Source organism: Linepithema humile, chromosome 5 (genome assembly GCF_040581485.1).
Source record: "Linepithema humile isolate Giens D197 chromosome 5, Lhum_UNIL_v1.0, whole genome shotgun sequence".
NCBI lineage: Eukaryota > Metazoa > Arthropoda > Insecta > Hymenoptera > Formicidae > Linepithema > Linepithema humile.
The window spans coordinates 11,612,320-11,638,117 of NC_090132.1; the positions used below are offsets into that span (position 1 = coordinate 11,612,320).

Genomic DNA, 25,798 nt, shown 5'->3' on the forward strand with positions numbered 1-25,798 from the left:
CAGTTGCGAAAGACTCACACGATGAAAGAAGCGGTAGCAGCGTCAGACAGTGCAACGAAAACCGCTAGACGTTCGATCGGAAAGAGAAACGTTTGTCTTCTAGAGGCGCTGTGTCATCTGAACAAAAATCAACGCACTTCCTTCCTGCGAACCGCGGATGAAAAATTTATTCGCTGTATTTGCGAATGCGTTTTCAACACACTCAATGTTAACGTTGCGCTCGAACGACGTGAAAAAAATCGTCTGAGCAAATACAAAACGGCGCTGCGTCGTATCGCGTCAAAGCGTGGAAATTGGAAGAATAAAAGAAAGCGATTGGCACAACGAGGTGGATTCTTATCCTATATCATCGTTCCTTTATTAGAGGCCTTATTTTTGCGAATTATAGACAGGGCGACGGATTAAAACACAAGAGAGAAAATAATATTGAGCGTTATGAAAAGGGCGAAAAAAATGGTTTTAATTTCTACGGAAAATCTCGAGAGAATGCAGCGTCAATTACATCAACCGCAGCCGACTACGGCACACCGCTCGTGGAAAACACACCGGACGAAAGCGCAAATAATAATAATAATTATAATTCCGTACGAACACCCGGAACCGCTCTATCCAGACTCGATGCGGAGATAAGTCGAATTCTTAATTCGCCCTATCCGAAGGACGAAGCCGAGAGATGGAAGATGTACAAAGAGGTTCTTTGGCAATATCTTCACTTTGTACGAGTAGCTCGAGGACGACGAAATCAAGAGGACGATACGCGTAACGCCGAAGAAGAAGAAAAAGACGAAAATGCGTTGGACACACGTGAAGGAGTACCGGTGCACGATCTCATGGGCTCATTTGCTCCGGACTCTAGTCGTACGAGAAGCCTCCCGAAAGAACATGACACAAGTCTCGAGGTGATGAAAAGCGTTGGAAGAATAGTGGATAGCGTACCGAAATCTTACCGTGCCGAAGCTCGCTTACTAACGTAACACCTGCTCGATAAAACATCGTCGAGTAGAATTAGCTGGGATGAGCATAGAGTCGTGACTATAGACGGTAACGTCGTAAAATTCAAATATCTTAAACCTGATAGACGAGGCGATGCGCGATAGAAAAACCGTGAAAGCCGTGGGAAGAGTTCAGTTCGCGCGGTTACTTCGCGACTTGAACATTCCTTCCGCACTAGTGAGAAATAAAAAATTATTAGCAGCCGGTTCTTCGCAAAATATCGCGAAACTTAGCGGTCCTACGGCGAGTTCCACTCCTAAGAGTGCGACGACTTTTCCGTCGGGCAGAAGTACACCCGCCGGTAAGCGTGTCAAACCTCGTTGCTCTATTTTATAGATCTTAGTAATTATCGCGAAACTTATAGTTGGGCGCCAGGCGCGGATTAACGCGCCGCACGAACAAATTACGTTAGAGTCAAATTTTTGCTTTAAAGAGCAACGGCAATAAGCGCGACTAGCCCACTCTACAAATGGCAGAGGGGCGAGGTTCTTTAGAGATGCTAACCTGGTTTGGAGAGAGGAGTCTGAAATAAACGGTTATTAAGAACACACTAATCAGTAACAAATAACATTTAATTATAAATTAGATTAAGTGAGATTGACGCCGGGTGACGGGCGTCTTAACAATTCCGCGGAGTGGAGACATGTTTTATTTCAGTGAGAGGCGTTATGATTTCACTGTTCAACTCGCGGAAATCCGCGTACTTCCGCCTCACGCGGTATAAGATTCGGCGTACAAATTCAGTAACTTTCATTCGGTGCGGTTGTTACAATTAGCTCTACTTCAATCTTTCTTCATAACGGTTAGCCTACAATACGAACTCTATCTCAGTATTATTCTGACGGTTCTGAATGTAAACGCTCGACCGAAAGCCGAGGCGAGAGATACGCGATAGGCTAACTCCACAATTCTAACACTCGGTACAGCAATACATCAATAGACGCGAAATTATCATTCATGAACGAGAGACATTACTTAATGCAAAACGACTGTCGGCTCGGCAGCCCCGAGGGGGATAGCATGGTGAAATCTTATTCTATAGAAGCGGTAGTCAGCGGGGCCCGGCCTAAATCTAACCTCGCAACATATCGCGAGACATTTCGGTACTCTTAATACACTTTCACGAAAACCAGGCGGGTTCTTATTTCCGCGAGGCTCGGGCCGCCTACTGATACCGCTCTTACCGCGAAGTCGAAGTGGTGGCCTTACAAATCGCTGGTACGCCCGTGGTAGTCCTCGAGGTTTCGCCCTGGTTGCCGACTCGCCGAACAGTGACGACCGCGAGGCTCGCCGGACAGCGGTGACCTTCCGCGCATCGTCCTGCGCATGTAGATCCGCGCTATCGATTAGCGCTACTTGATCCTTCGATATCTCTAACGATCTCGATCCTCGCGTCGCTCCTCGATTTTTCGGCCCTCGGTGACGCTTTTCCGAGGTGACCCCGGTCTCTCTCTTTTGGCAGCTGCCGTTAACGCCCTTCGTGGCCTTCTCCGTTTCCAGATCCGAGCCTTCTTTGAATCGGTCGTGAACTGGCCAGGTTCCGACCGGATTCCTCTTTCCTGGCTCGTTACAACAGCTCCTTGTTCGGGTACTCCACCCCGGGTCTTCGGCGTGTGAGAGCGCGCTTCCCTCTCGGGCGTCATCTCTCTCGGTGCGTTCACCGGCCTCGATATGCTCCGTATCTGAAATCGTAACTGCGGTAGCGACTGTGTCTGGAATCGAATGATATTGGCAAGGGTGTTTTTACTTGCCCTTATCCTGGATCCGTCTGCACGCCGTCCGGGCCTCCGTCGTCCTGCCTGCTGAGTCCCTCGCAGGTCCCACGAAGGCTGCTCCACGGTAATTCACAATATGGGAGTTTGGCCACCCACCACGACTCGCTTAATTCGCTATAACGCAAAATCTAAAATCTCCAAAAAAAGGAATTAAGAGGGAGAGGTCGTCGCCCCCCCGCGGTGGGGTCTCCGACCTCAAATTTCCCTCCTCGATCGGGCTTTCTCGCCCTTGTGACGGACGTCAAAAAAAAGTCACGTCACAACTCCCCCTTCCCAGGAGAGGACCGAGGAGGTCTTGGACATCGACGGGCGTCGATGACCACCAATCCGACACACTAAATGCATTACGAGAAAGTCACCAAAGTCTTATGATCTTTAAAAGGACCCACAAACAGATTCCACCAGCCTGGGGGGTTTTAAAGCCACCCTCTCTCGGGTTTTGCCGCCTTGTCGTTTTTCTTATTGGATTTCTATCGAATGTGGATCGAGGGAGGATTGAAAAGGGGAAGTATTCGTAATGACTGTCTTTCGGTCATACCCTTTATTTTTGGGGCTCTTTCCCCCTTCCTCTCTAATCTTATAGTGGTACAAGAAAAAAAACAATAACAAAAGAAAACGAAATCAACAGACAAAACAACAAAACAAAAAAAAACTCCATATTCGGTACATACAAAAAAAACGTCGGTACGACTAGAAACTTGTACGAAAAGAAATTAACGGCTCTCGGTATTATGGCCGAGCCGGCACCAGGATAGAAAAAAAAACATTAGGGGGGGGGGGAAGGAGACGTCGAATCTCCATGGCGGGGTTCTTCGGCCTCGGAGTGAGGTCTCTCAAGCCCTTCCGATGCTCCTCATCTGGGCTGAGACTCGGCCTCGGCCTCTTCCCCTCCTCGGGAGATCGATGTCTCGGGCTGGAACCCTGCCCCGGCCTCTGCCTCTCCTCGGGAGATCGCCGTTCCTCTTGCCCGGCGTCTCTTCTTCCGAGCTTGGCGGCTCCCAGTCCTCCATGACAAAGTAGACGGTCTCGGCTTCGGAGTCACTGATGGAGTCGCTGGTGGAGGCCGTTGCGGTCGTCGCCTCGACGGTGGGGCCCCGGGTGGCTCTGCGTGGCCCCTTCTGTGATTGGTGCGGGGCCTCCGGATCGTAAGTAGGGCCGCAGTTTTCGCAGGTTCTTACTGTTGCGCCCCTTGTCCCACAACCGTAACAGAACCTGGACCGGGTTTCCCAACAGCGGGCGTACCTATGGGGGCCCCCGCAGTTCCAACACCCGGTTGGAAATCGGGGTTCCACCCCTGCCCTCGGTATGGGCTGTTGCCGGCTTCGTTCCTCCGTCTCGACCGTCTGGCCGGTTCGAGTTTCCGGGACGTCCGGCTCCCTTGCCTCTGGTGCGGTGGTGTTCGGCGTGACCGGCCTCCCCAAAGCCGCGGCCAGATCATCCCAGAAGTCCGGGAATCGGCGGGAGATCCAGGCCGCCAGGTTCCAATACCTGTCTATGAATTGCTTCGTCGCTTCCTCCATTCTGCCTCTTCTCGGTACCCCAAGATGTTCGGGTTTCTTCTCTTGAGCGTTGAGCTATATAGGGTCAGGAGGGTGATAAGGTTTTAATTCCTGTACATGTATTTTTCCGACAGAGGATCCGTCAAGACGGGTTAATTCATAAACTACGGAGGATAATTTCCTCCCAATCCGGAAGGGACCGTGGAATTTTGGTGCCAGCTTAGCTGCGAAATTCTGTGCGGCGGACGACAATGTGTGTTGTCGTTTTAATACAAGTTCCCCGGGGCTGAAGACACGGTGTCTTCGCCGTAGGTTGTACCCGGTCGCCTGCTTCTGATAGGCTTTTTCCAAATTCTCCGTTACCCATGCCCTGATCGTTTCTAACTTTTTCATCCGATTTGACCAGCTGTTTCGGTCTCCCGGTTCTACCTCGGTAACCTTACCTCCCTTTTCTTTTAAGGATCTTGTCGATTTTAGTTCCCGACCTAAATTTAGGAAAGCCGGTGAGGTGCCTAACGACGAATGGGCCGCGGTATTATAAGCTAATCGGAAATCCGCGAGATGCTTATCCCAGTCTCTATGATCTTTACCAATATACGCGATAATCATTGTTTTGAGAATCCTATTTACGCGTTCGACCGGGTTAGCCTGTGGATGATACGGTGGCACGGTAGTATGAGTGATTTTATTTTCCTCCGCGAAGTCCGTCATCACGCGATTCACGAACTCGGTACCATTGTCGGTGAGGAGGAATTTGGGTGTGCCCCAACGCGTTATGACTAGATCTTCCAATGCTTCCTTGATTTTTGGACCTTTAGCCGCTCGAAGGGCCTTACATTCGATCCATTTCGTAAATAAGTCTTGTATGACTAATAAGTATTGGAAGCCATTTTTGCTACGCGGCAACGGACCGACAATGTCCGCGGCGACCACCGTCCACGGGCCCTCCACTACGCGGCGACCCATTAATCCTGCCGGACTTGCTTGTTCTACCTTCGTCCTCTGGCAGATATCGCACGACTTCAAATATTTCACAACATCTCTAAACATATTAGGCCAAAAATACGTGACAGCTAATCTCTGATAAGTCTTATCTATTCCTAAATGACCAGCCTGCGGCTCGTCGTGTGATTCGCGCAGGGCCTCTTTACGTAATTCGTACGGTAACACTAATTTCCATCTATCCAAATCTTCTACTATCTCGGATATGATCGGTTTCGGCCTTAAAAAATACATCTGTCCCTCTATTATTTTCCAATGGGCGTACCGTTTCGGGTCCGTTTCGACTTGCGCGTATCGTTTCCTATACCATAGATCTGTGGTATCAATGTCGACGGTATCTCGATTATCTGTCCCAGCGGCAGCCATTATAGTCGTATCCGTATCTTTCTCGAACATACGCGACAACGCGTCGGGAACGTGGTGTAAGGCCCCTTTTCTATGTATTACCTCGTAGTCGTATTCGAGTAACTCTAGGGCCCACCGGGCTAATCTACCGGTCGGATTCTTTAAATTGTGTAACCACCTCAGACTACTATGATCGGTAATCACCGTAAATTGATAGCCCTCTAGATACGGTCGAAATTTCTTTATGGCCCATACCACCGCCAGACATTCTTGCTCGGTAACCGAGTACCGTTTTTCCGGATCCGTTAAAGCACGTGACGCGAACGCGATCACTCTCTCCTCCCCCCCTAAGAATTGTGTTAATACAGCGCCTAACCCTACCGAACTAGCGTCCGTCTGTAAGGCAAATGGCTGCTCGAAATTAGGGCATGCTAATGTTGGGGCGGTGGTGAGGTGTTCCTTGATGCGTTCAAAGGCTAATTCCTGCTCTTCTCCCCAATCCCATCGCTTATTCTTTTTCAAGAGTCTCGTTAGTGGTTCACTCAAAGTTGCGAATTGGGGAATGAAACGACGGTACCACGACGCCATACCTAACAATCGACGCAGTTGTTTAATGTTTCGCGGAGCCGGATATTCTAAAATAGGTTGCGTTTTCTCTGGATCGACGGCGAGTCCTTCCTTTTGTACTACAAAACCTAAATATCGTACTTGCGTTCTACAAAACTCGCATTTTTCCGGGTTAATCGTAAGCCCTGCGGTGGTGATTTTTGCTAGGACTCGTTCCAACCACTGTAGGTGCTCTTCAAAAGTGGGTGTCGCTATAACGATGTCGTCTAGATACGCGAACGCGAACGGTTCCATTTCCGGTCCGATTAATTTATCTAACAGCCGTTGAAAGGTAGCTGGGGCTCCTGTTAATCCGTATGGCATGCGGGTAAAGTGGTATAACCCTTTTCCTGGTACGCTGAAGGCGGTAATTTCTCGGCTTTCTCTCGCTAACGGTATCTGAAAGTAAGCTTGACTTAGGTCGATCGTTGATATGTAACTAGCCGAACGTAATTTATCCAAGATATTGTTCATATTAGGCAGTGGATACGCGTCCTTTTTCGAGATACTATTCACTTTACGGAAATCTAGACAGAACCGATATTTTCCCGTAGGTTTCTTTACCATTACAATGGGGTTCGACCATTCACTGTAGGAAGGTTCGATTACCCCTGCGGCTAACATTTTGTCTACCTCCTCTCTGATCGCTTCCTGTACTCGCGGCGAAACCACGTAGCAACGCTGTTTTATGGGCCGGTTTTGTCCTACGTCTATACGATGTTCCGTAAGGGACGTGACTCCCGGGTTCTCGGTAGCTTTCGGTACCTTATTCAGAAAGAAATTCTCAAGTCTTTGTTGCTGTTTATCTGTAAGCTCCGGTAGCCCGCTACATATGCGCTTTGCGTCATCCGCGGCATCAAAACAAGACCTAATTTCCGGCCTATCTGCGAAGTACCACTCAGAGGTAGCAAAATCCATGCCTAATCTAAATTCGTGGAGAAAGTCCACTCCAACGATGCACGGGACAGCTAATTCCTTAAGGAGTCCGACGGAAAGAGTACGTGTAGCGCCCCTAAGTCGAAGCGGTAGGTCGGCCCTTTGGCCGATTGTCGCGATTTGTCCGTTCGCCGTCCTGATACGGCTTGTTTCGTCCCGTACTATCGGTATTCTTAAGGCGCGAATTATCTTAATACCTTCGTTTCCCATTAAGGTACGGCTCGATCCGGAATCCACTAACGCAGCTAAAGGTCGCCCCTGAATATAAATAGTAAGATATTGTAAAGAGGGTTTCTTTATTGGGTTTAAGGTAACGTACGAGTGGGCGGTATGCGTGAAAAAATTTTCCTCGCGGGTCTCGGTAGCGGTGTTCAGAGTCGCTAGTGCCCGCCCTACCGACTCTCGGTCTCGTTTCCCGAACACGTGGGACACGTCCGAACCGTATGTTTCGGTTTTCCGCAACGGTAACAGTGCATTCTCCGCTCCTCCGTGCAATCTCGCGAGCGATGTCCCTTTTTCCCGCAATTCCAACATTTAATGTCGGACTCTCTACTCGGGTATTCAGCGGCGTCCTTGGATCTTGACGAGCTTCCCGTTTTGTCTCTAGTTCCCGCCGCCTTTGGCGATTTTGCTCTATCTTTTACCGGGTCTTTCCCGGGGCTTCTCGCGTTCACGCCTTTCCTCCTTACCGCTTCTCCCGGTAAGGTAAGTCCCGCGGCACTGACCGAGGTTGCCGATTTAGAGCCGCCTTTAGGCGGGCGGTAAGCTAACTCGGGAAACATGGAGCGATCCGGAGCCGGAGGGGCTCTAAAATTCTTCGCTACGCTATAACTACGCTCTACTCGCGCTGCCCAGTTTTCTAAGGACGGAAAATCGTCAATAGTTTCGCGGTGCACTGCCACCTGCAACCGCGGCAACATATTCCTATGCGCGTAATTGAGCTGCTCTTGTAGAGGCCATTGCGGGTCTAAACGATTAAACAAAGCCTGTAAGCACGTGAGATAGTCGGCTACCGATTCATTCTCACCCTGCGTTCTTCGCAATATCTCATCCCTAAGCGCAAACTGGAAATCCGGGTCGCCGAATCGAGAACGCCATGCCTCTTCGAAGGCCTTCCACGTCCGCCACCTACCCCTATTCGTTCGGAACCAGTGGAGGGCGATTCCCGTTAGGAAGAAGGGCAGACACTTAAAAATATCTTCGTCCCCTACGGGGACTAATTCACGCCCTTCCTCTATACGGATCAGAAATGCTTCCGCGTCGCCCCCGCGGGCCCCTGAGAAACTGAGGTTCCATCTCCTCATTATATTATAGACGTCGGTAGCGGAGTTATTATTATTACGGTTTCTAGTCCCGCGACTAGCTATTGGTCCTAAGCGTGACGTATGCGGAAGTGAGATTAGGCTTTCCTTCATCTCGGTAGCCTCCTCCGCTTCGTCCCCGGACGAGGCGGTGAGTTCTGGTGTCCGGATGGGATCACGCCCGATTCGTACCGCCTCCTCGTAACGGAGCAAACGTTCGCGAAGCGTGGGCACTATTCCCTTAATCGACAGACCCCTTTCTTTAAGCTGTTCTTTAAGAGCGTCCTGAGTAAGCGCATTAATCCAACTAAAGGAGGTATTGGGTTCGGTCATCTTGCCGATATAGTTTTATGCAACACGGAAAAAAAACTATTCTTTACACACAACAAAAAAAATTCCGACTGTATCGCTATAATTACTGAAGAGCACCACAGAGCTCACGGTACGGGGAAGGTAGATTAGGCCCAACGCAAAAAAAAAATCCTCACGAACGCAAGAGAGATTCCAGCAAAAGCAAAAAAAAAATCCTCACAAAGTAGAAGAAAGAAAAAAAAATTTTCTCTCACTAAGCGAACGAATCCTACGCGAGAAGAGATCTGGTCAATTTAAAAGTTTATTTGCCTTTATTAAGGTAACTATTATCTAGACTCTTCACGAAGGCCAAACAATATAGGAACGAAACGGTAAACACGCGCTCTAATGTACTCAATCACAACTTACTAATAAGCGTGTTATCGTATCGCGAACTTCCCGAATATTTATTTTGAGGCTTATACGCGGCTACTAAGAAGCCATCAAGGTCTCGCTCGGAATATCGGCCCTTATTTAGCGCGATTATTTCTGGCGAACCCTCAAGCTACTCTATTCACCGCGAAAAACGCACAAAACGTCGTCGATAAGGAGAATATACACGAAATCACCAAAAAGCTACACCAAAAGTTCCCCCCCTATCTATTCGACGTACTTCGGTAAGGATCGCGACACGTTACTCGTAATCTCTATTCAATGGTCATAACACGAACGAACTCAGATTCGCGTCGTCTTATTATGAACGGACTTTATTCATCCGCGCGCGATGTTTACATCAGCGCGCCGCTACACACGCACAACACAATAGCGCGGCAGAAAAACAGCTGTGTGGAATTCCGACGCGAGCGGCTACCCCGCGCGACGCGCTATACACACGGTAGCACCAAAATTCACGATTCCCTCGGGATCGCGCTCATTCACTAGGGGTCGGTGGAAATGCGTTAATTTCGGACCGCTGTATACGTTATCTTAATATTTTTCCCACCCACAATACACAAATAAATCAATCAGAAAAAAAAACAATAAATAAAAAGAATATATCCTGAAAGAAACGGATTACACAAAATAGCGACATACAGCAATATACATATAACACAAATATCCACATATAATCATTGATATTCAATATTATTCTTTATTTAAACTCATTTTCTTTCTCTCTCTCTCCAAAATCTCAAAATTATCTTTAAATTTATTACGACTTCTTAATCTCGGGCCCCACGTTGGGCGCCAAAAATTTGCGACGACTTTTCCGTCGGGCAGAAGTACACCCGCCGGTAAGCGTGTCAAACCTCGTTGCTCTATTTTATAGATCTTAGTAATTATCGCGAAACTTATAGTTGGGCGCCAGGCGCGGATTAACGCGCCGCACGAACAAATTACGTTAGAGTCAAATTTTTGCTTTAAAGAGCAACGGCAATAAGCGCGACTAGCCCACTCTACAAATGGCAGAGGGGCGAGGTTCTTTAGAGATGCTAACCTGGTTTGGAGAGAGGAGTCTGAAATAAACGGTTATTAAGAACACACTAATCAGTAACAAATAACATTTAATTATAAATTAGATTAAGTGAGATTGACGCCGGGTGACGGGCGTCTTAACAATTCCGCGGAGTGGAGACATGTTTTATTTCAGTGAGAGGCGTTATGATTTCACTGTTCAACTCGCGGAAATCCGCGTACTTCCGCCTCACGCGGTATAAGATTCGGCGTACAAATTCAGTAACTTTCATTCGGTGCGGTTGTTACAATTAGCTCTACTTCAATCTTTCTTCATAACGGTTAGCCTACAATACGAACTCTATCTCAGTATTATTCTGACGGTTCTGAATGTAAACGCTCGACCGAAAGCCGAGGCGAGAGATACGCGATAGGCTAACTCCACAATTCTAACACTCGGTACAGCAATACATCAATAGACGCGAAATTATCATTCATGAACGAGAGACATTACTTAATGCAAAACGACTGTCGGCTCGGCAGCCCCGAGGGGGATAGCATGGTGAAATCTTATTCTATAGAAGCGGTAGTCAGCGGGGCCCGGCCTAAATCTAACCTCGCAACATATCGCGAGACATTTCGGTACTCTTAATACACTTTCACGAAAACCAGGCGGGTTCTTATTTCCGCGAGGCTCGGGCCGCCTACTGATACCGCTCTTACCGCGAAGTCGAAGTGGTGGCCTTACAAATCGCTGGTACGCCCGTGGTAGTCCTCGAGGTTTCGCCCTGGTTGCCGACTCGCCGAACAGTGACGACCGCGAGGCTCGCCGGACAGCGGTGACCTTCCGCGCATCGTCCTGCGCATGTAGATCCGCGCTATCGATTAGCGCTACTTGATCCTTCGATATCTCTAACGATCTCGATCCTCGCGTCGCTCCTCGATTTTTCGGCCCTCGGTGACGCTTTTCCGAGGTGACCCCGGTCTCTCTCTTTTGGCAGCTGCCGTTAACGCCCTTCGTGGCCTTCTCCGTTTCCAGATCCGAGCCTTCTTTGAATCGGTCGTGAACTGGCCAGGTTCCGACCGGATTCCTCTTTCCTGGCTCGTTACAACAGCTCCTTGTTCGGGTACTCCACCCCGGGTCTTCGGCGTGTGAGAGCGCGCTTCCCTCTCGGGCGTCATCTCTCTCGGTGCGTTCACCGGCCTCGATATGCTCCGTATCTGAAATCGTAACTGCGGTAGCGACTGTGTCTGGAATCGAATGATATTGGCAAGGGTGTTTTTACTTGCCCTTATCCTGGATCCGTCTGCACGCCGTCCGGGCCTCCGTCGTCCTGCCTGCTGAGTCCCTCGCAGGTCCCACGAAGGCTGCTCCACGGTAATTCACAATATGGGAGTTTGGCCACCCACCACGACTCGCTTAATTCGCTATAACGCAAAATCTAAAATCTCCAAAAAAAGGAATTAAGAGGGAGAGGTCGTCGCCCCCCCGCGGTGGGGTCTCCGACCTCAAATTTCCCTCCTCGATCGGGCTTTCTCGCCCTTGTGACGGACGTCAAAAAAAAGTCACGTCACAAGAGAAACACGGATTCTCCGGCAGCGAGACGCCTGCTCGATTGGAATAAATTGGAATGACGGGTCTTGAAAAATTGTACTATGATCCCGCGCATTATGCTGGTTATTCGGCTGTCAATAATCTGTTTCGCGCGGCGAATTTATCCCGTAACAATGTCGTGCGATGGCTCGAAGCGCAAGACACTGAAGCGTACACACTGCATCGTCCATTGCGACGGAAATTTCCACGAATGCATTACAACGTAACGAATATCGACGATATGTGGGAGGCTGATTTGATCGAACTCCGAAATCTCAAAAGTTACAACGACGGATATGCGTATTCACTCGTAATTATTGATGTACTTAGTAAATACGTCTGGGTAGAACCATTGCTCGACAAAACGAATAATTCCGTAATGGAAGCTTTCCAGTGCGTGCTCTCGAGAAGTAATGGTCGCGTGCCCGTATACCTACAAACGGATAAGGGTAAAGAATTTGTCGGGCGACCGCTACAAAAGCTTTTGGAAGATAATGACATTCGTTTTCGCGTAACCCGCAATCCGGATGTCAAAGCCGCCATCGTCGAGCGCTTCAACAGAACGTTGAAAGAACGAATGTGGCGTTATTTTACGCATAAAAATACACGACGCTACATCGATGTTTTGTAGAATATCGTAAACGCCTATAATCACAGGGAGCGGCGCACTTGGACACCGTACAATTAGACACGTTGCAATTGGACACGATATTTTGCACACGGTTCAATTGGGCACAGTGCATTTGGGCACAGTAATTTTAGACACGGTAGCTTTTAGACACAGCATATATGTGTACATACATAATTTGTATTACATAATATATACATATGTAAATACCTTTATCAATAATTTATTTAAAACTTTATTATTAATAAAATTTATTGTTCTTTTGCACACCGTTCGTTTAGACACCGTTCTTTTGCGCACCGTTCGTTTAGACACCGCGCTTTTGCGCACCGTTCGTATAGACACCGCGCTTTTGCGCACCGTTCGTTTAGACACCGCGCTTTTGCGCACCGTTCGTTTAGACACCGCGCTTTTGCGCATCGTTCGTTTAGACACCGTTCTTTTGCGCACCGTTCGTTTAGACACCGTTCTTTTGCGCACCGTTCATTTAGACACCGTTTTTTTAGACATGAAAAGGCGTGCCCCATTTATGACGGATGTAGGATATAAAAAATATATTATTTGTGTAACAAAAGTGGAAAGAAATAAAAAATAATGTTGGATAAATATAATTAATGTTCTTATTTTATTTCACATCAATAAATGTATGTAAAGCATGAAATTGTGAAAAGATGACACATTTAAAGATTATAATATCTGTCAAAAATACACTCATATATTTATGTAATCGGAAGGTACTGTGATAATTAATTTTATAATTTTATAATTGTATAATGTTTTATATATTTCATATTGTGTGGAGACAGATAGAAGATGGTATAACTTGGATAAAAATGGGATTAAAAAGAAAAATTTATCGAACACACAAAAAGATTTTTTTTATTCATTCGATAGGAAAAATGTGTTATTTCTTGACAATTTTGAAACTTTTAGTTTGTAACTGCGTCATACATAACAGCATTGATGTTAAATAATTTACATGTTATAAAGAATGAATATTTTATAATATTTATACCACCATTCTAAAAAAACATAATATGAAATCACAGAGCGCTTGACATTATATACAAAGTACTACAAAAAAAAAAGTAAAAGAACATCGAGATTGGCATTACATACATATTTACACAAAGTAAAATTTTTATATGTAAATCGAATCATACGCAATGACTTGGAGTAACTGTAAGGGCTGTGATTTCTATAATGGTACGTCTTTGAAAAGATATAAACGATTACTCTTACAGTGAAAACATTATAAACGAGAAAGAAATAAAAAATTTTACGTTATCAATCAACTTGTAGCTAAATGTTAGAAATAATCGGACAGAACAAATAATACGCATTATAGCAACGACATTCAGGTACAACGGTACATTAACATTTAACTAATATCACGCTCTCTACTTACGTTTATAATAATAGAGCAATGGCACTAAATACTTAAAATACAATACAATTAATCAATGCTTACATTAGTATTTTGTTAAAGTATAAAGTCAAATCACAGCGCTTGATATTATACGTATTGTACGTATTGCACATAATATTACAAAAAAAAAAATTGAAATATCTTTGGCACAACATACATTAGGCATACAAATAGATATTTCTATACGTTGTATAAATAATATATTTAGACTTAAAGTAACTGTAAAAGCTGCGGTTTCTAAAATTATGTCTTTTGAAAAAATACAAATGATTATACTCTTAGACAAACAAAAAAAAAATAGTAAATGGTAACATTATTAATCTCCTTGTTAGAAACAATTGGATAAAATAAATTGTACGTAAGTTCCAGCAATGACATTCAGGTACGATAATATGTTTACATCTAGTTGACATCCATTTATCATTTTTGTTATTTTGTATGATCAGGAGAATTATGTAATTGATCAATTTCCAAATTTATATTGTTTCATTTTGAACTTATTAACATATTTCTGACTCATTTTAATGTCATTGACATTTCGCAGTTTTTAATCAATTATTAAAAGTATAAATTATTAACTTTGCCTACAAGGACGTAACCATATTATATAAATATCAAATTATCTTTCAAAAGTAAGTAAAATTGCAAATCACTTTATCTCTATCACAAAATAATCTTTTCCTCATTAAGCAATACAAAACGTTTTTGAAATTTTTAGATTTATGTCTGTTTTTACGTAAAAATATTATACTTGAATCATGTCTTATGGTTTTCTAATTCTTATATAGTTTTCATATGTCACGTTACAAATTGGACATTGTTTGGTTTTGAAACATTCGATATATATGGAGAAACATAAATAATATAGTCAGAAAAGTAGATGAAACACTACAGTAACGAACTATCAATAAAAATAAACCATTAACAAAACATTGCATGTTACATGTTGTCTAGTATTGCCTCAATAGAATTTGGACTTTAATTGTGTACTGCTATCATACTACTATAATAAATGCTTTACAAGTGAAGCAACAAGCGAGATGACCGCAAGATATGAAAGTGTGCGCTCGTTAATATAACACACCGTACAAGCATCCACGGAAAATTTTTCTTTTGAAGTATTTTAGTTATCCTTAAGGTTCCAATTTACAGTGTTGAAGATTTTTTTTAACAAGACTTTTGTAAATAATATTTATCTTCTATCCCTTCATGTATCACTTCATTGTCTGTAAAGAAAACAGGAAAGTTAATAATGTTTTATATAAATGTACATCAAAGTTAAAAATTAAATTTCTTATTTTATTTTAATTCTTTATGTTTAATTCTATACCAGTAGAATACTGTGGTAGAATTACCTGTAATTAAATTATTTTTTGCAACGTTTTTTTGATGGTTCATCTACATTAATTCCTTTGTAGTGCTTCATCTATTCTTTATAGAACTACATATAATTCTTGTAATTTTGAAGGATTATTATCTTGTTTTGATACCATTTCGTGTCTATTAAAATTTTCTGTCAATAACAAATTATATATCAATAAATGCAATAGTAAAACATTTATTATAGTAATATGATAAAAGTATACAATTATAAAATCGAAATTCTATTGAGGCAATACTAGACAACATGTAACATGCAATGTTTTTTTAATGGTTTATTTATATTAATAGTTCCTTTCTGTAGTACTTCATCCACTTTTCTGACTATATCATTTATCTTTCTCCATATTATATTATACCTCCATCATTGTTACATGCAACGTGTTGCTTAAATGTTGCCTCAGTAGAATCCCGCCGTAAGAAAAAAAAAATGAATCTAAAATTTGTGTTATTTGCAAATGTAGAATGTAGTATTAAAATTTACACGCTTACCTTTATCAGTGTTTAAGAATTTCTGTCTGCTTTTATGACATTTTACGCGTAAATTATATCTTTCCTTATGATTTAGTTCTTGTAATGGCATTCTTCTTTGTATAGCCTCATGATTTAGTTCTTGTAATGGCATTCTTCTTTGTAAAGTCTCATTATTTAGTTCTTGTAATGGCATTCTTCTTTGTATAGCTTTATGATTTAGTTCTTGTAATGGCATTCTTTTTTGTATATTAATATTTGCTTCATTTTCTATATTGTATGATATATTTGATGTTGTTTCAGTATACACAAGATTATCTGATGTTAAATTATGTATATGAGTGTTATCTTCGGTAGACACATATTCATCTGATGTTAAATTATGTATAGGAGTATTATCTTCTGCAAATGAAATTACATTAATATCTAGTAAAAAAAATATATTGTTTGCAAAAAGCAATATTACAAATTTTTATTTTATATATACATTTAATATCTTAATAATATATCTTTATAAGAACTTAAGCTCTTTTATACAGTTTTTATTTAGTTGAACTTAAGTAAAATGTATAACAAATTATGAAACTTATATTTCTTATATTAAAAAATGTAAATTTGAAAAAGGGCTTTACACAATTCTTATAAAAAAATTTTTTTGTTTTTTATTATTGTTAGTAAACATACCTTTAAAAAGTAATTTATCCTTTACAATATTTTCACATTTATCATTAAATAAACGTAAGAAACTGTTGAGATGTAATCTGCAAGAAATGAAAAATACAGTTTTATTATCACATATATATAGATATATAAATAACAAATATTGTTTAATACTAAAAGCTACAACTAAAAACACAATAAAATCGCGCTTATTTTTTGCTCATTGCATTGCAATTGCTTGCAATTAATTTGCAAATAATCTGCTTGTATATGTATATGTAATACTCATAGAAATGTTACTAATATTTTGTAAAGAATTTAGTTTTTTATTTTCAAAACTTTTATAAACAAATTCACAAGAAAAGTATATTCATATAAAAAAATATTAGTAAATATCCATTATATTTGAGCTCAAAAATTCATTTAATAATATTAATTTACAAAATTTTAACTATCAGGAATAAAGTCAAAGTTAAATTAAAATTTAATAGTAGGTATATATTTTAACGTGTAAATTTTATATAATATAAATGTTATATATATATATAGAATATATATGTATATTAACTAACCTGCCTGCTGCAAAATGTTTTTGAACTCTCAGTATTTTATTATCTCGGATTTTGTTTTTAATACTTGTACGATGCCCATCTGCTTCGACTGTTTTCAAACGTTTTAACTTTAGTTTTTCATCAATGATCAATTTTTGTAAGTTATCTGTAAGTAGAATATTTTCTATCAACTATTTGTATACAACGTCTTTTAGACTTACCGTGTATCATCCATTAATGGCAGATTTCTGAAATCATTTGAAGACGAAAATCTTATCCAAAGTGTCAAGGCTACTATAATTTTTGAATGGAAAAGGCTTGCTTTATTTAATATATTTTATTTACTTCACTCAATTTTTTTTTACTTTATTTTTTAATTATTTTATTTCTTTATACATTGTTCGTAATTGTTTGATGAATTTACTAACAATAATTTATAAATTGTATTAAACGCGATGCGCATTGAACTGTCAAAGTAGTCGTGTGAAGCGTGACAAATGACGTTTCTCAAGTAATGAAAACAATCAACATTGATACAAATTCTAACAAGCTGATTGATAAATTTTAATTCTTTTCCATTCAAAAACTATATCAATCTCGACATTATTAAAATTTTCGTCTGTAGTAGATGATCGAAGAAATCTGTCATTAATGAGTGATACAGGAAGTCTGGGACACTTTTTGTATGAAGTAGAAAGAAATGTTAATAGCAAACTTACCTAAGAAACTCCAGACGTTTTTATGAGTTTTGTCGAATTTTTTTCCTGTTACATTATGAAAACTTTCTGTTATATTATTTGTTCTCACAGGACAATCATGAACACTGACTTTTGATGCTAATGGTAACCAGGTCTTGCGTACATATGTTAAGAAATCATGAACAGTAGGATATTGATGAGAAATTTGATCAATTTCAAGTTGTATAAAGAAAAGTGCTTCCTCAAAACAATCAGAAGGAATTAATGCCATAGTCATAGTCATTGATAAGACGGTTCTTGGTGCATCCATTAATCCTAGTCGCTGCCATTTGCGCAAAAGTGCCTGTAAGTGAATATTTATGTATTATCATGATTTATGTAAATAATATAAAATACAAAACATAAAGAATAAATTATTATATAAAATTATTGTACTTGATTATAGTGAAACCAGCATCCATGTGCCTCTGCTGTTGGAAATTTTTCATTTATCACCTTCATTGCTGCTATCTCATAGTCACTCATTATAAATTTTAAATTTTGTTGAAGCATTGGCACTAATTCTATAATTTTTTCACAAATTGCTCTGTACATATTACTAGAACGATTTTCACACAAGATAAAAACCATAGCAATACCCTACAAAATATATAATATAATGTATAACTATAATAAACTATGACAATACATGCTCTGTTATTATATATTTTCAATACTTACTACATTCATATAACGAGTATGTAGTGTATACATTTGACTCATCAATGGTACACGTGGAACAATCTGATATGTTTATATTATTAAACTGTAATATTTTTATTTTTATATATAAACATAATAATATACTAAGTAAACAAACTTACATTAAATGTGCCATCTATATATATACATAAAGTTCTGTTGATTTTTGTAATTCTTGCAACAGTTCATTACTTGTAAATATTAATGCTTTCTTTCCATCGCTGCAAGTCACACTTCCTTTATAAAATCTTTCAAGAGGTCCGTAAGTTGATAAATTCACCGCAAGAGTTTCCATATCTTTTGGTAAACTTGGACGAAACTTGAGTCTTTCACGGTACAATGTACTTTTCAATGTTGCATATGACAATGTTGCAGCTGTTTCAGGATATCTATATTACAAGTAACAAATATTAACTACAAAACAACTAACATAAATTTGTACACTAAACAAAATTAGAATTAAACAGAATTTACAAAGTGATCTAAATAAAAAGTGTTAACAATTCATATCTGGAGTTATTAAATAGGAGTATAAATAAACTGACCAGAAATAAACTAAGCAAGATATCATATAATGCGATATTGTAAATATGTATTAAAATTTTATTGCAACATTACATCCACTTTCGTTGTGATTACAATAAAGTATATATATACAGAGCAGTGATGCGATATCTACTACCGGGCTCGCGGCTCTCGAGCCCCAACACAAGTAAGAAGCGCTTACGTCACGCGTCTGTGTGCGCTCGGCCGTTCGGCTATAGAGAGAGAGCGGACGTCTCTGTCTTGCTACCATCGAGCCGACGTAAACACATTGCGGACGGCAAATGCTCAGAAACAAGCGCTTTTAATCGAGTAAGGCGAGTGCCTAGCGGATTCGAAGTCCCGTATTCGAGACTTGATTTTCGCAACTTTTTTTTTTCTTTTTTCCACATTTGTTTCTAACAGTGTAAGTTAGTTAATAATGTTTTTTTGGCTAAAAAATATTATTTCGTATATTAATAATATATTTGCATATGTTAAACTAATAACTAATTATTTCAAAAAGAATACTAATTTGCTATTATAAATAGAAAAATGAAGTCATTTTACAACATACATATTGCAACAAAGTGCAATTTAACATGTGCAATTATTGTTAATAAATATAAAATAATATTTTTTAGCCAAAAGCATTATCTAATGATTCACTTGATGGTACAGTGCTAGAAACAAATATCGAAAAAGAAAAAAATGTTACAAAAGCAGTTTTCAAATACAAGATTTTCAATATTCCTGCCACTCGCCTTAATCGATTAGCCACGCTTGCTTCTTAACATTTATCTCTATCGAAAGATTACACACCTGGAAAATTTTTAACTATTTATTTTAAATTACTGCATATTAGCAAAAGTTACTGTACTGTGGAGATTAGTGGAGAAACGGTAACATACAATGCAGTCAAATACATCTTACAAATGCAGTCAAATAGATCGAAGATTTTCTGCACTCTTGTTAGCATGTTAAAGTATGTGTAGCGTATTATTAGTTCATTAGTAATTTTAAGTGTTATTAATAGTGGTCTTCCACACCACCTTTGAGGTTCCACTAACTAGGCGCGTTCGATTTTTTTTAAGTGAATCGTCGCCTGGAGCCCTATCGTACCACTTTTTTAAAATTATAATTTAAGGTAAAAGTAATTTTTATTGTCTTGATGTTGATGGACCATATCTTGTGCAAAAATAAAAGAAATAAATATAAAAATAAAATAAATAATTAAAGTTAAAATAAAAGTAAATTTCTCTAAATTCTTGACCGTCTATTAAAAAATTCTTTTATGGTTTGAAGATTGTTATAAAGTAGTATAAAGTACATATAGAGAAATAAAATGTATAAAGAAATTATTGAAAATAAATGTATGAAAGTTTAGTGTTATATGTAATTTAATTTTCAACAATTTCTGTATATATTTTATTTTTTTATTAAAACAGCTGAATACGTTTCACGAAACAGCGTTTCTTGTTCGATTTGTTGATTCTGAAACATTAGATATTCGCACGCAATTAGTAAAATTAATTAATATTGACGCGAAAAGTAGCAGTGCGGACAAAATATTTCATGCATTTCAAAATGAGATGTGGAGATTACAGATTCCATTTACAAATATTATTGCTTTATCATGTGACAATGCGCCTGTTATGGTAGGAAAATATACGTCATTTAAAAGAAAATTAGAAAAAACTTGTAAACATTTACTAACATTTGCGTGTCCATGCCATTCTGCTGCATTGATTGCACATTCTGCATGTGCAAAAATACCAGAGTATTGCGAAGAATTTTTGAAAAAAATTTCAAATTATATTAATAGTAGTCCTAAGCGTTCAGCTATTTATAGAGACTTTAGTGATTGCTTTTTGGAAACAAGTCACAACATTTTAAAATTGTCTCATACGCGATGGCTTTCTCGCCATTCATGTATTGAAAGAATTCTTGAATCTTGGGATGCTATCAAGCTTTTTCTCACTGATATGGCGTTGGCAGACAAATCAAAGTCTGCAAAAGATTTAATGTCTGTCATGGGAAGTTACGATGTAAAAGCATATTTTTTATTTTTAGAGCATATTTTAGATTATTTTAATTCATTTAATGCATTTTTCCAAGCAACAGAAACAAGAATTCATTTATTGCAACCAAAATCAGTAAAATTTTTAACAACAATATGCAAATACTTTTTGAAGCCAGAATTATTGAAAACCGTATGTACTAATATTAAATTTTCTGAAAAAGAGAATCAAAAATCTTTACAAGAAATAAATTTGGGATCCGAATGCGAGGAATATCTCGATGAATTAATAAAAGAAGGATCTACAGACACGATGTACGATTACAAATGTAACATAATTACAAATGTACGAGAAAATTGTTTACAATTTTACGTCACCGCTGCTGAAGAAATTAGTAAAAGATTACCAATTAATGACAAATTTTTGTCCACATTGACAGTTTTAGAAGCAAATGTAGCTTTATCAGATAATGATAGAGAAATATCATTTAACGATGTTTCTTTTATTGCCAAAACTATAGGCGGATTTGACGAAAACGGTTTGCGGGAAGAATGGTTGAAATTACATGAAGATTTTACTGAGACAGACAAAATAAATTTTTCTAATTTAAATTTTGATGATATGTGGAAAAAAATTTTACGAAGTAACAACACTATAAAATATCCTAATATGAAATCTTTGGTGAATGCTATTCAAACACTGCCTAATTCTAATGCAGATCCTGAAAGGATGTTTTCAGTTTTATCTGATTTAAAAACCAAAAAACGCAACAAACTTTCGGTCACCAATGTTAACGCTCTTTGTGTTTTAAAATCAGCATTAAAATCGCGTAAGGAAACAGTGCTAAATATGGACATTAATGAGAGGCATTTGTCTTTGATGTCGGTAAAGACACTGTACGCCAGTAGTCCTGGGAAAATAAAAAAAAATATAACGTTACATATTGCAGATGATGGTCCATCAACATCAAAACAATAATAATTACTTTTATCTTGAATTTCAATTTTAAAAAAGTGGTACGATAGGGCTCCAGGCGACGGTCCACTTAAAAAAAATCAAACGCGCCTAGTTAGTGGAACCTCAAAGGTGGTGTGGAAGACCACTATTAATAACACTTAAAATTACTAATGAACTAATAATACGCTACACATACTTTAACATGCTAATAAGAGTGCAATAAATCTTCGATCTATTTGACTGCATTTGTAAGATGTATTTGACTGCATTGTATGTTACCGTTTCTCCACTAATCTCCACAGTACAGTAACTTTTGCTATAATGCAGTAATTTAAAATAAATAGTTAAAAATTTTCCAGGTGTGTAATCTTTCGATAGAGATAAATGTTAAGAAGCAAGCGTGGCTAATCGATTAAGGCGAGTGGCAGAAATATTGAAAATCTTGTATTTGAAAACTGCTTTTGTAACATTTTTTTTCTTTTTCGATATTTGTTTCTAGCACTGTACCATCAAGTGAATCATTAGATAATGCTTTTGGCTAAAAAATATTATTTTATATTTATTAACAATAATTGCACATGTTAAATTGCACTTTGTTGCAATATGTATGTTGTAAAATGACTTCATTTTTCTATTTATAATAGCAAATTAGTATTCTTTTTGAAATAATTAGTTATTAGTTTAACATATGCAAATATATTATTAATATACGAAATAATATTTTTTAGCCAAAAAAACATTATTAACTAACTTACACTGTTAGAAACAAATGTGGAAAAAAGAAAAAAAAAAGTTGCGAAAATCAAGTCTCGAATACGGGACTTCGAATCCGCTAGGCACTCGCCTTACTCGATTAAAAGCGCTTGTTTCTGAGCATTTGCCGTCCGCAATGTGTTTACGTCGGCTCGATGGTAGCAAGACAGAGACGTCCGCTCTCTCTCTATAGCCGAACGGCCGAGCGCACACAGACGCGTGACGTAAGCGCTTCTTACTTGTGTTGGGGCTCGAGAGCCGCGAGCCCGGTAGTAGATATCGCATCACTGATACAGGGTGTCTGGCAATAATCGCCCCACCGGTCATATACAGGTAGAGGAGGTCAAATCGAGTAGAAAAGTCCTTTACCATTTTTTAATTTTCATAATAAGTACTGAGTAATTAACGAGAAAAGATCGGCGAATCCGCGCGAGTAAAGCGCGCGCGGTGAGAAGGACGTCCCACTGCTACGCGATCACTAGGACACAAGGATCTAGCGTTACGCGCCGCTCGTATGTTGCCATTGTCATTTGTAGAGCGCTCCTCCCAACGCTTCATCGCGCGCCTAGTGATATATAGATAAAGCAATAAAATATAATTTTTGTTTTGGTTAGATATATACGACAGGTTTTTTACAAAGGTTCTAAATATGTACAATTTTGTGGACAGATAAAGCAATAAAAGCAATAAAATATAACTTGTTTTGGTTGTGACAAGAACGTGTACTTGGCGCCTTTTTTTACCTTTTTTTTAAAAAGGTAATTTTTTGATAGATATCACTTTTTTTGTTATAATTTTGACTATAAATTGAAACTAATTTAGGATACTCAAAACAGAAATATTAAATTTTGAGCTATTTAATTTCATTTTATTAGACAAATCATACAGTAAAGTCTCAAAACAGTTGTCACATAAGGCATAATAATAATTGGTATAATTGATATAATTGTATAAATTTGTTCAATTTTACCACACATTCTGTCAAAAAAAGTACATGTTTCAAGACATTAGTGTATGATTTGTCTAAAATAAATAAAATTAAATAGCTCAAAGTTTAATATTTCTGTTCTGAGTATCCTAAATTAGTTTCAACAATATTTATTTCCAGTCAATTTTATATAATTCCAGTTTAATAATTTGTGTTTATTATAATGTTTCTTATTTACTATGGATTTCTTATTTACTATGATAAATATTTTGTATGGATAAATATTCAATAATATACCTAAAATACGATCTGAACATTTTCTTAATTCTCTGCCCACACTGTGATGTGAAAATATTTTCTTAATTCTCTGCCCACACTGTGACGTGAAAATAATTTTGTTGTCAACCATAGCGTTAACTACAGAAGGTGACTTATGCTATATTTAAAAAAAATATAATTTTGACTATAAATCAGAACAGAAATATTAAACTTTGAGCTATTTAAGTTTATTTATTAGACAAATCATACACTAAAGTCTCAAAACAATTGTCACATAAGGCATAATAATAATTGGTATAATTGTATAATTGATATAATTGTATAAATATAAATTTTTTCAATTTTACCATGCTTTCTGTCAAAAAAAGTACATGTTTCGAGATATTAGTGTATGATTTGTCTAAAATAAATAAAATTAAATAGCTGAAAGTTTAATATTTCTGTTCTGAGTATCCAAAATTAGTTTTAACAATATTAATAATTTCCAGTTAATTTTATAATAATTAAAAAAAATATAGCATAAATCGCCTTTTGTAGTTCCATCACAATGTGGATAGAGAATTAAAGTGTAAGAGAATGTTTAGATCATATTTCAGATATATTATTGAATTTTATTTATCCATAGACAAAAAAATTATACACATAAACTCGACAAGAAATCTTGCAATACACAAAATAAAATTGACTGAAAATGATAAATATTGTTAGAACTAATTTAGTATACATAGAACAGAAATATTAAACTTTGAATATTTAATTTTATTTATTTTTATATATTTAATTTTATTTATTTTATATATTTAATTTTACTTATTTTAGACAAATTATACACTAAAGTCTCTAAACAATTGTCACATAAGACAGTGATAAATGTTATGATTGTATTTAATTGTTGTACCATATATCCTGTCAAAAAAGCACATGATTCGAGACTTTAGTGCATGATTTGTTTAAAATAAATAATCAAAGTTTAATATTTCTGCTCTATGTATACTAAATGTTTAAAATAAATAATCAAAGTTTAATATTTCTGTTCTATGTATACTAAATTAGTTCTAACAATATTTATCATTTGCAGTCAATAATTAAGTCGTGGCGGATTAAGCAAAAGCGGAATATCCGTAACTAATAATTATTACAATTAAATATTGCGTATTATTACATTTTTTTATATTTTTATATTAACCTGTCAAATTTTATTTGTGTATTACAAGCTTTCTTGTCGAGTTTGTGTTTATTAATATTATAATTAAAATTTGCGTATTATTACATTTTCAATTATTATATTAACCAGTCAATTTTAATTTATGTATTACAAGATTTCTTGTCGAGTTTGTGTTTATTATTAATAATTATTATCAATTATTATATTAATTTTATGAAAAACATTAATCTGATAGTAATGATAGTAACCAAACATTTTTATATTACACCAAGCGAAGTATTGCGCAAAAATTTTCGTGTTACACCAAGCGAAGTATGCGCAAAAATTAAAATTGACTGGAAATTATAAATGTTGAAACTAATTTAGGATCTGACAAAAAGCACATTAGTATTGTCTAATATATGAAACGCGAATATTCTCTGTTGTTTCTTTATGTACTTCCGACATTTGCAGTCAATCATCATCAATAATTACCCCAGGATTAACGTGCTTCCTCTAAATTGATAAATTTCGAATTCTTTTGAAACAGTAAAATTACATAATAAAATAATATATATATTACTCTTATTAACATCTTAAAATTAATAATTTTACAACTTTTTTTGTTTAATTAGTTATCTAATTTGCTTTTAGAATAAAATCACAAGAAATTACGTTCAGGTCAAGTTCATCAATCGCACTTGACATTACATGGTCATCTAAAAAAATGTTATATATATTTAACTGGCTAGTCATTGCTTATAATTATCATTCCATCCTTTGAAATCAGATTTCTACTTTAGGTGTAGACTCTTCTTCCTTTGATTCCAAAGAAAAAG

At 38.0% G+C, this 25,798-nt stretch overlaps 1 protein-coding gene across 1 annotated transcript; it reads right to left on the minus strand.

Annotated features, from left to right (window-relative positions):
- Nucleotides 1–1,547: 1,547 nt before the first annotated feature.
- LOC136999852 (uncharacterized) lies at nucleotides 1,548–12,170 on the minus strand. Its single transcript, XM_067354647.1, has 2 exons — nucleotides 10,952–12,170; nucleotides 1,548–4,342 (listed from the first exon to the last, which is right to left on the minus strand). The coding sequence occupies exon 2, from the start codon at nucleotides 4,286–4,288 to the stop codon at nucleotides 3,602–3,604; it is 687 nt and encodes a 228-aa protein (XP_067210748.1). The 5' UTR covers nucleotides 4,289–4,342; nucleotides 10,952–12,170; the 3' UTR covers nucleotides 1,548–3,601.
- Between the last annotated feature and the right edge of the window lie 13,628 nt (nucleotides 12,171–25,798).

What these genes read in the sequence shown, in the direction of transcription:
- LOC136999852 (XM_067354647.1), bottom strand. Translation starts at nt 4,288, where the DNA reads ATGGAGGAAGCGACGAAGCAATTCATAGACAGGTATTGGAACCTGGCG.